Consider the following 12116-nt stretch of genomic DNA (forward strand, 5'->3'; position numbering starts at 1 on the left):
CCTCTGCATCGGCAGGCGGACTCTCAACCACTGCACCACCAGGGAAGCCTGACACTTCTATTAATGCTTTAAGTGCTAGATGTTTATTTTCAAGGAGAAAGGGGCTAAGTCCTCTTTTAAGTACTAATCAGGAGAAGGGTTTTTTTTCCTATTATTTAACTGTGTCCACTTGGAAGATTTCTGACAATAAACTTGAGTTGCTACTTAATATTTACATTAAAATGTAAATTTATCACCTCAAGTATATTATTACCTCCCTGTCAATTTAGGTATCACACCTAGTGGGTGGTTTTGGTGTGTTTCCTTTACACCAAGCAGCTGCACTCCCTGGACTCCAGGAATTGCCTCACTGCTAATGGCATGGGTCCTTGTTACTTACTTCCCAAGGATCCTAGTGGTTTCCATGACTATGGGCCCACCACTGTCTATTCTTTCAGGGAGCCATCTTGGTACTTATGACCAGAGAGATCAAGGTTTTTGATCAAAATTGATCTTTCTGAAATTGATTTTTAATTATAGAACTCAATAGAGTTTTAATTGTAGAACTCATAGTTTATATGAGGTTTGTTAGAAAACAGAAGTTCCCCAGGAAGCCCCACTCATCCCGTTTGTCACTTCCTAAAGGCAACCACTTCCAATGCTTAAAGGAGTCTTGGGGTATTGTTTACAGCCCTCTCTAAACAAGGTGTAGATTTTTTTCTTGAATTATTCCTTTGATGTACTTTCCTTGGTTTTCTCTGATCTTTCTTTCAGAAACTCTTATCTTTCTCCTGGTAAATAGACTGTTTTTATCATTCTTTCCTGTACTTGTCATTTTCTTCTACTTCCTGAATTTCTTCAACTTTCCTTTTGGCTATCATGTTTTTAATTCCCAAGAACCCTTTCTTAGTCTTTGAATGTTCCATTTTATAACATTCTGTACTTGTTTCATAAGTGCACTGTCTTATTTTTCTACAGACGTTAACGATAGCTTTTACGTATTCTTCCCTTGGATAATTTGTTCCAAGATACTCTCATCTGTTTGGTTTTGGTTTCTGTCTCTCGTATTAGAGTCTTCCATCGGGTGTCTGATGATCATTCACTGCTTGCTCGTGGTTAAGAGCGGGACTCTGCACGGCAGCGTGTGGGTAATAAGGTCTTTACTGTGGGGTGATTTAGCTGCACCATTATGCTGGGAACCTGCACACCATCACTGTATTTAAGTCTTTTCTCATGGGCTAGTTAGATTCCCCAGAGAAGATCCTTCTGATCTGTTGCCTGGAGGGTATAATTCTGGCTTCCAGTCTTTCAGGAACCACATGGGAGGAGGGAAACTGAGTGTATCAACAATTTAAATAATACTCATTTAATCCCCCCTTTACCATATAGTACCCGTCTCTCAACCTTATCCCCTAAACCAGAGATGCCCTGTTTCACCTTTTTGGGGAGATAAGCCTCTAGTTTTTTTTATCTTGGTGGTGGGAGGGGGTTGTTGACAGTTTCCCAGCTGTGCATAATGAGGAAAGGAATCTGGACTAATTGTTCTTTAAACTGACTTTGAACCAATCTTCCTGTTTTTACCTCTGCTTGCAGAGATTCTTGAGGCCACCAATTCTTTTGAGAGGTGCTGCAGTATAAACTGGGTTGATTCACATCTTTCCTGACTAGTGGCTTAGGATTTATTTTCTTGAGTCTACTAAGTAATATCCCACTCATCTATATTACGCTTCCAAATTTTTCTGAGTTTTGTTGTTTCTGGTTTAGTTTCCTTTGTCCTTGAAAATTATATTTCAAATTTTAAAAGCCACTGACCTTAAAAAAGGATGCTTTGTCCTTGTAGCATTCAACCTTTCAAGATTATCTGTTACTGTTTATAGTAGTGGAATTTCAAGAGGAAGCAGTTTAGTGTGTGTATTCAGTACTATCTTTAACTGAAAGTCCCAGGCATTGACTTTAACAAACGTTATTTTATAGGAGAAAGGTAGGGGTATAGGAAGAATTTGCACTGTCTTCCTAGTTATAGTGAAAAATGAATGAAAGAGCTTTTTGGTATTAAGATGATTTCTCTCATCTTCTAGGACTTTCTTCTGAATGTCTTTCTCAACGACTTAGAATACCTAAGTCTGCCAGCAAAACTGTGTCTGAGAGCAGGGCTGAGATGGGCGTTCTAAGACAAACCACATCACCAGAGAATCCTGATCCTCAGGGCACCAAAAGTGAACATGTTGATAAGACTTTGATTTCAAATATTCCTGGAAACAGGTATTTCTTTAATATTAAGAGTTTAACAGATGCAGACATTAAATACCATTTCAGATTGTTAACCTGGTTAAGTATGCAAGATATGTATTGTTTATTAAATTTCACAATGACCCTGTAACGTATAGGCAATACTTCTATTTTATAAATGAGGAAATTAGGGCTTCACATTTCAGATTGGTAAATGGTCAGATCTAGATGGGCAAAGTAAATGCTGCAGAACCAAGAAGAAAAGAAGTAATATAGTGTTCTTTGTTGATAAACGGCCTGAAATTTTGGTGCTTGACAGATCTGAGCTCAAAACCAGCTCTATGACATACTAGCTATGAAACTTCAGGACAAGTTTAATTAACTCACTAAGCTTCAGATTCATAATCCACAAAACAGTGCTGATACCTCCCTGCAGTGTCGTTGAGAGGTAGGCACTTTTGTACCGGCCATTATAGAAAGTACCTTGAGGTTGCTGACTTGACAGATGGCAGAGTGAGAGAAGGGGGAGCTAATATGTACTGAACAATTATTATGGGCTGGACATTGTTCAAGGTTCCTATCATATATTATCTCATTTAATCCTCAAAACAACCATGTGAGGTACTAGATCTCCATTTTTAAAAAATGAGGAAACTTGAAAAGTTAGTAACTTACCCAAATTCAGCTTACAGTTGGTGAGAGTGGATGTTACCTACATTCTTTATGCTACATAGTACTGCCTCTGCAAAGATGCATCAAAATTACCTATATAGTCCTTGTTCGTGGAACATAAATGTACCAGAAATATGATAGGAAAAAGATACTTTAAGTAGGAAATAAAATTGTAGTCTGGAACCAAGATAGCACTGTTGGATTTATTATTAATCTGGAGATGGGACAGCATTGAATATTCTGCCGTCACACCAAACAAGGTTGTCAAAAAATAAAGAACACCCTATGCATTGACTGTTTCAATGGGGAAACAAATGAAAGTTTTTCTTTTTAAATATTTCATGGAACAAGTTATAAAATTTCTAGTTTTCAGTATAAACTAAAGTATATTTAGCCTTTGTAGATTAAATTATTAAATTAAATTATTAAATTAAATTATTTTAGATGTTTTAGAAATCTGTGGATTATAAAATACCAATTTATTGTCATTTCTTAAATGCAAGTTACTTTACTTTGTATACCCTGTAGTTCATTATCCTGTACTAAGAAGATCCAAAATTGTATTTAAGTGATATTACAAGTACTCTTTAAAAATTTTTTTACTTTATTTCTGATAATAGTCCTGAAAGAGCATCTTACAAATAAACAACTTCGTACAATGAAGGCAAAGTGAAGCTGAAAACCAGAAAAATAGAGTATATATACATATTTTTAAATGACTCCAAGAGGTTGAGACAAATGTTTCTAGTAAAATGCAAGTTAAGAACTTCAGGATTAGAATATATTGTGCTATAACTAGCTAACAAGTAAAGGTAGGCAACTCCAGCCATACAATAATTGAGTTGATGCTTTAATCCCCCAGAAGTAAGCTTTATCCTGACTTTTTCTAGTATGTGGCTCTGGATTTGGCTGAGGTTCAAAAGATTGCCAGCAGACTGACCAGCACGGTCACAGCTTGTGAGCTTTCTGAGGAAAATGCGTTTGGTTTGTAAGGCCATCCTGAAGTAGCTGTCATCCAAAACTAATCTATTTGGAACAGGCCTGATCTTGGATGAGGCTGCATCTTTGACCTATAAAGGATAGTCTCAAAACACAAGTCAAAACATAGCAAAATGTTTAATTATCTGAGTACAATGCTGCTTTTTTCCTTTTTCAGGAACAGCATAGTAGAAGATGCTAAGTGTCCTGGATTACAAGATTTAATTGAAGTAAACCATGTAAGTCCTATTCCAGTGCATTAGATAGCCCAGTATGTTATCTATTTATATCATTATATATAGTAACTCCATAAACAACCTCCAGAATTTCCATTGGAAATCTAAAGCAGTCATATAGAATTACAGTTCTTATTTCAAAGACTTGTTTGAGATCATAGTGCCAATTTGGTTTTCAGCTCACATCAAGATTATTTTTGTAAAGTTTTATGGTATCACAGCCACAGTCATTTGTTTATGTATTGTATCTGGCTGCTTTCAAAATATAACGGTAGAGTGTTCATGTTTGTGCAGAGACTCTTTGGATCACAAAGCTTAAAATATTTATAGTTGGCTCTTGAACAACAGCATGAGGGGTTGCCATCCCTCTGCACAGTCAAAAATCCACGTATAACTTACAGTTGGTGCACCCCTTATACTTGGTTCTTCCATATTTGTGGGTCCGCATCCGTGGATTCAACCAACCACAGATCCTGTAGTATTTACAATTGTAAAGATTCTGCGTATAAGTGGGCCCTCGCAGTTCAAACCCATGTTGTTCAAGGGTCAACTGTACTACCTGGCCTATCACATGGAATGTTTGCCAATCTCTGAGCTGGACTGTTGGTACTTGATGAGAAACTTTCCTTCATTTGTACTATTGCTGTAATATTATCTGATCTAATTGTTCAAGAAGCAAGATGGTAGGATTTACGGTGTTCTTTAGCTTGTGCTCAGAATGTCATCCTTGTATTATTTCTTATTTTTAATAGCAATAAGACTTTTTCTGTTTATTTCAATTTGGGGTAATTAAATGTAATAACATTTTTACTTCCAGGATGTAAATAAGATAAACTTTGAAATAAATTGTTTGCCTAGTGAAAGAATGAATTTGGCTCTCCTTGCTGGCAAAGCGGCAGATGATGTTAATACTAACAAAAAGGAAGAAATTTCAGATGTTGTGTATGGAATGGAGCTAAATTCAATTACAGCACAGGATGTTTTGATGATTAGCCCTGAAAAAAATGTACCATCACAAAATAACATCTCACAGGAAGAAGAAACTAAAATTTCTCAGTCAGGTAAAGTCTTTTAATATATATAAATGAGGCTTTGTTAAATAAATGAACTTGGACTAAAGTATAGATTATTATAAACACGTCGGGATACAGTTTCCAAGAATGAAGGTTGAGAAATTGGACACTTGCAGTAAATATCTTGTGAGAATTAGTTTGTGTTGTGGTACCCTACTATCCACCCAAACCTTTTGAGGTAGACCCATTAAAAATCAACAACAGATACTGATCCATATTGGATGTCAGCAGCACTTTACATTAGACCTAACTATGTGGCATCCTTTGTTGTTTGTGAAGACTCAGAAAAATTCCCTGAAGTTTTTTTAGTTCTCTTCTTTTCCATCAAACATCCTCAAACCTTTCTTCAAAACACCCTCTTTTTCTGCCCTAGTGCCTTTTCCCACCTACTGTGTTGTGATTGTTCAGTAGGAAATGGCTCTTGTAGTTTTGTTATAATATAATGTGTGATGGTTTCACCTACTATTTTCATCTGCTACTGCATGGTGCCCTTCTGGCTGGGGTCTAAGGCAAAATAAACATTATAACCTTGGTCAGACATTTAAGGCACTCCAGCTATGTTCTAGCATCTTTTGGGTACCTTTAAATTACAAGCATGAGATTTATTTATAGAAGCCTTTTTTAATACTGAAATTAAGGATGAGAATTTTACAAAGAAATTTAACTACATTTAAAAAATATTATAGCATAAGATGATCCATATTTTTCTTAGCATATGATGTATGGAATTTTTCATATCTTTCAAGGCTTTGTTCCTTTCTAACAACACTTAACTGCGAGAATATTACTTTAAAAGTTAAAAATTATTCCTTTTTGTTTTTCAGTACTATTTGATAATAAAAGTCTCACTACTGAATGCCATCTTCTTGATTCAGTAAGTTTTCCAACTTGATTTGAAAAGTTCTTTATATTCCAGATTTGTTTTATAAAATGAATATTACTCACTTTTCAATTTACGTGCAAAGTTTACATCTTGTCATTGTTTTATTTACTCTGAAATCCACTTTTATTCATTTTTTCTCAAAATGGGAAAAATTGTATTGTTATATTAATACTTTAAAATATAGTGTGCTTTAGTATTAAACTCTGAAGATTTAATTCTCTATATGGTTTATGTATCAAATTTGTTGTGACAAAGTGGTTGAATACTTGAACATCTAATACGTAGCTCGGATTATGCTGGGTAGTTCTCAGTGATGTATGAAAAATATAATGCAAGATTTCTGTACTTTTGAAGCTTACAGTTGGGGAGATGTCTGTCCTACCTTCAGTCATTGCTTATTTTCATTCTAGTTCTTTTAGATTACTATATTTATGTCCTGCTATTTTATTTGGAAGCTCCCCAGCCTTTACTTTTAGTGACCTCTTGCCTTTAAATCGAGTTCAAACATTTGCCCATCTGTGAAGCCTTCCTGTATAAGCTCTCATCTCTCGCATGTTAATTTCTGTATAGGCAGAGGTGCACAATGCATACAGTGCACACATTGAATCTCTTTTTAAGAGTATAATATGAATAAACGATACTGTATTCCTAAAACATATTGTACTTTCAGGAATCTATTTCCCTTATTAACTATACATTCCTCTTTAGGCAGAGCTGTCTGATTCGCATTCATGGGTGCTGGCACTGAATAGTAGGGCATGAATGGAATAGTGCTCTCTTGCCTACTAAGTGTTTACAGCATTGGCTTTCACCCCTACTGCCAGATATTTTTATTTCAATGATCTGTATTAGGATGTTTGTCAGGCGATTCTAACATGTGGCCATGGTCAACAACTCTGGTTTATAACCTTACCTTGAAATTTTCCAGGACCAATTGCTAAAATAAATCAGGGAGTGGCTTTGGTTTGCTAATCTTCGATCTCAGAATATAAAAAATTCATTAAGGCAAATGTAGGATCAAACAGAAACAATTTTTGTTAACCTCATGAAGCCTGGCAAATGCTTGGCGTCCTTAAGCCACTAATTCCTTAAGGACCTCCGAATATGTTGACTTTTATTATCTTTCGAAGATGCCTTCTTTGTATTCAGCCTTCTGGGGTGGCTACATCTCAGGAGCTGAACGGAGTGTGTTACTGCGACCAGACTGTTCCTTCTTAGTCTTGGCCTTCTTTATTTATTTATTTTAAAAATAAATTTATTTATTTTATTTTTGGCTGCATTGGGTCTTCGTTGCTTCACATGGGCTTTCTCTAGTTGTGGTGAGCGGGGGCTACTCTTCGTTACAGTGCGCGGGCTTCTCATTGTGGTGGCTTCTCTTGTTGCAGACCATGGGTTCTAGGCATGCAGGCTCAGTAGTTGTGGCACACGGGCTTAGTTGCTCCACAGCGTGTGGGATCTTCCTGGACCAGGGCTGGAACCCGTGTGCCCTGCATTGGCCGGGAGATTCTTAACCACTGCACCACTAGGGAAGTCCCAGTCCAAGCCGCCTTTTTTTTTTTTTTTTAATTTATTTATTTATTTATTTTGGCTGCATTGGGTCTTTATTGCTGTGTGCAGGCTTTCTCTAGTTGTGGCGAGCAGGGGCTACTCTTCATTGTAAGTTGCAGAGCACAGGCTCTAGGCACGCGGGCTCAGTAGTTGTGGCGCACAGGGTCAGTAGTTGTGGCTCATGGGCTTTAGTTGCCACGGCATGTGCGATCTTTCCGGACCAGGGCTTGAACCCGTGTGCCCAGCATTGGCAGGCGGATTCTTAACCACTGCGCCACCAGGGAAGTCCCAGTCTTGGGTTTCTTTAATCCTAGGCTGAGACCTAGAGAGACAGGGATTTCAGCATAAGGCCAAGTTATATAAACCTGATTTAATCTTGTTCTCAGAGCTGAATTCTGAATGATTGGTTCTGATAATATGTGGTATTATAAGTAAATCTGGATGTTAATGAATCATAATATTCTATTTTTGATACATTAGTAATATGATTAAAATTGCTTCACAGTTATCATATATTATCTTGTTGATAAATCTTAGTATCTTAAAACTTAGTCTCCCTGTGAATTATTTTCCACTTCCATAAATTTTAGAAGTTATATTTTTGGATTTTTATTTTAATAGGTCCACCTGTCTATTTTAGACCCACATTATTACTAGCTCTGTGCATCATTTGAACTTGAAGTAGGGTTTGAGAGGGAACAAAGAAAAGGATCCCAGCAGGATCACACTAGTAAAAGACCTATGAAGTACAATTATATGGACTAGGATTTGTGGAATTTGCATAAGTGGCCTCAGTTTTATTCATCCTGCATATGTTGCTGAAGTCCATTTACATATTAGTAATCACCTTTTAAGGCGTATATTCCTAATATGCTTTTCAGTTAAAAAAAACTATATGTTTGAAATTAGATCTATGGAAAGTAGCATAAGCATGTCATTAATAACTTTTTATTGTGTATAAGAAACGTCATTTATATTATTAGTTAATCCATTACTAATTTGCAATGTTGAAAACTTAATTGGTGAAACTCTTGATGGTTACTTTAGTGACTTCTCTAAATTTATTCTCTAGCCAGGCCTAAACTGCAGTAATACATTCACTCAGGTGGAAAGAAGACATCAAGAATGTACCAGACACATTCCCTTTGGTGGTAACCTGATTACGTTTTCACCTCTAAAGCCCCTCAGTGGAGATCAACCAGAAGAATTTTGAATTTAAAAATAAATCCAGACATTTTTCTTCATGTTATCAGTGCTGTGGTATATTCTTAGAATATTGAAAAGTTGAAGAGTATGTATTTGTGTTCACTTCTATTCAATCCATTTATATAGTGTCATACAGCAGCCCTCCGTATACTGAGGGCCTACTCTTGGGGACTTGAGCATCCTTGAATTTTGATATCTGTGCATGTGTATGAGGGGAGGGGGGGTGTCCTGGAACCAATACCCCCCACCCCAGGATTCTGAGGAACAACTGTATACTATTTCAATATTCAGTGTTCATCAAAGTATGTTTTAGATATGATACTGTATCTCAAGGGAAGTGGGGAAATTTTGTATATTAACCATGCAGAATAAAAATGTACTGTGCCTTGCCTCTCTTGTTTAAAATGTATAAGCTTAAATGTTAAGTATACCTACTCAGAGCTTATGAACATTCTTTCATTTAATCAAAATACAGTGTTAAACTCTGACAGAAATATTTGCATTCCTTTATACTTTATTCTTAATTTGAACTCTTAAATTTGTTGATGTTGAACAGCTTTGCATAGTGCATTTTCCAGGGTACGTTGAGTTTCTTTAGATGAGCTTTCTGGATTCTGAAGTCAGTTTACATGCTGCAGTTTCACACGGTTAAATTATAAGCGGTTCCCATTAAATTCTTGTATTTTTTTTTTTCATTTTCCCCTTGACGTGACTGACAGCCTTTGAAGGAACTGCTGCCTTCCCTTAAAGAGAATTATATCAATCACTTAATGCGTTCGAAATGTTTTCTCTTTTATGAAACTCTTAACTACAGGATTTGTAGAAGACAGGGTGATCAGAATAACAGAGCACCAAGATGACTCATTGTAGCTAAAGCTGTCACCAGACCTGGATCCAGTTATTTCTGTTTGCAAATGAGGTGAGTGTTCGAGGTATTCACCAAACAAGCAGCAACTTTATGGATAGTCCTTTAAGGTGAAGAGTTTGCAAACAAGAAGGGAAAGCACATCTACTTTTGTTGTCAGAGGAAGGTATGTTAGGCTTGTGGAAAAGACAGTATTTATTATCAAGCCCATGTGAGCAGTTAGCAGTATGTGAGGTGCTAGTTTAGAAGCATATTCTCAGAATGCCTAGTCTTAACAAAATATAAAAGCAGCTTTAACAGCCCATTAATGAATAATCCAAGCAAGACATTCAGAACAAAGAAACATTTTATGTAAAAGTTAGGGTTATCTAAGGGTCCAGGGCCATGAACATGTAAAAGAGATGGGTACCCAAGCAACCCAAGACTTAGAATCTATATAAAGCAATATGCAACAATGGGACTGGCCTGGTGGTGCAGTGGATAAGACTCCGAGCTCCCAATGCAGGGGGCCCGGGTTCGATCCCCGGTCAGGGAGCTATATCCCACATGCATACCACAACTAAGGAGCCCGTGTGCCGCAGCTAAGGAGCTGGCGAGCCGCAACTCAGGATCCCTGGAGCCACAACTAAGGAGCCTGCCTGTCGCAACTAAGACCTGGCGCAACCAAGTAAATAAATTTTTTTTAAAAATGCAACATAACAATAAAATAATGTTTGCCCTCAAGGATAAAGTAGATGAGAATAAAACAATTGAGTAAACATGATTTTTTTTGGTAGGTTTAATAAGATGTACTATTGAATCATTTAGAAAGCTTCTGGCTATTAAGTGATAATGAATTGAACTCGAATTGGCTTAACAGTAAGGAAATTTATTATTTCACAAGTTGTCAGGGTGATTTCAGGCACTTTACAATCAACAGCTCAATGATGCCATTGAAGTCCAACATCTGTTCATAGTTCATTCTGGCATCCTTGGTGTCAGTGTCTCTAAAGCTGGGTCCTTTTGGAGTCACATGATGGTGCTAGTGGTAATCAGAGCTGTGTCCTTCCCTTTAGTCTGGTTAGGCTAGCTAATGCCACATCTCCATCTGCAGATCAGCTGGGGTTTGCTTAAACTAATCAGGTTTCCCTATTTTATCTGGGATTATACCTGGGTAAAACCAGGACTGTTAGGAAGCAGGGAATGAGTTGGGTAGGCAGCCATCAATGTGTCCTACAACTAGAGAGAGTGTCTGTCCTTGGGCTATTGGACTCTAGAATTATGAGGTATTAAGAAAATCTTTAAAGACAAAATGAAAGAAAACTGGGTAGAACAAGAGCCTTTCCAAAAAGAAAAAAAAAAGGAATTTCCATTTATTGAGGACCTACTATATGACAACCTCTTTGCAAACAATATTTTATTCAATGGTCATAGTAACCCATTTTATAGACAAAAGATGTGTTATAAAATGTATTATACAGTTCGTTTTACAGACAAAGGAACCAAGGCTCAGAGGATTTAAGTAATTTTGTATAAACCAAATTCCCTTTTTTCTCCATAGCTTACTATGTTCTTCTGTTTAATCACTGGACTACAACAGTCAAGATCAGAATGTTAGAATAAGGAATTAACATACTTTTTGAAATGAGACGTGATGTGCTGCTCACATCCCACTTTAGGACTGAAGGACTCATTTTTTTAGTTGCTATAACTGCTGCTAGCAGACAGTCCTTGGGAATCATCCCATGTGAGAACTGTCTCAGGTGAAGAAAGCCACTTCACCCAAGATCAGACTGTTTCCTAAGATCAGACTGTGGCCTGTATCAACTGACTGAAGTGAAAATATGAAGGCATCCCCCTCTTGACAGCTCTAAAATATCATCCCAGCTCATAACCCCTATAGTGTAGGCTGAGGCATGGATGTTCAACTTCTTACTCTGCCTAATTGTGTGCCTTCTCGTCTCCACACCTGTTGAGAGAAAGGGCACTCCTTCATAAACCTCTTGCATTCTAATCTCTTTGCCTCCTGGGGGACACAACCTGTGGCAAAAAAATACTTAAGAAGATGGTATTGTAGAAACAATAATAGATCAAATAATATTTGGTCTCCTATAAAATGAGGTGATGTGAGCACACCCTGGTTTTGAAATTGTATTAATCTTTGGCCTTGCTGGTAATGAGGAAGGGCAGAAAGGCATGGTTGAGAGTATTACCAATGGGAACTATTAACTTTTTCAAGCTGATTACATTTCTAATTAAAAACCTACTTTTTTTTCCCCTCTATAAATCTGGAGATTTCATAAAACCAAAAGAACCCACGGGAAGATTGTCTGATATTGGTATCCATTACTGATTTGAAAGCAGTGAAGTATAGTTCAGGGAGATGAAATAGTTAAAAGGAGTCCAGAGAAATATACCAGAATGCTAACAGTAATTGTCTATGGGTCGCCTATATGTAAACTTTTTCT

General features: G+C 36.9%; 1 protein-coding gene across 2 annotated transcripts in view; it reads left to right on the forward strand.

Moving 5' to 3' along the window:
• The window catches only part of DLGAP5 (DLG associated protein 5), a gene marked incomplete at both ends in the record, with an annotated part of 38534 nt that extends 29723 nt beyond the window's left edge, over positions 1-8811 (forward strand). For both annotated transcript variants that reach the window (XM_082848419.1, XM_082848418.1), the window contains 5 exons: positions 2058-2241; positions 4037-4097; positions 4912-5155; positions 5992-6041; positions 8671-8811. In XM_082848419.1, the coding sequence (XP_082704545.1) occupies positions 2058-2241; positions 4037-4097; positions 4912-5155; positions 5992-6041; positions 8671-8811 (680 nt within the window). The remainder of the gene's footprint in view (positions 1-2057; positions 2242-4036; positions 4098-4911; positions 5156-5991; positions 6042-8670) is intronic.
• Between the last annotated feature and the right edge of the window lie 3305 nt (positions 8812-12116).

This window comes from Leucopleurus acutus (assembly GCF_964270905.1).
Source record: "Leucopleurus acutus genome assembly, chromosome: 1".
NCBI classification, from domain to species: Eukaryota; Metazoa; Chordata; class Mammalia; order Artiodactyla; family Delphinidae; genus Leucopleurus; species Leucopleurus acutus.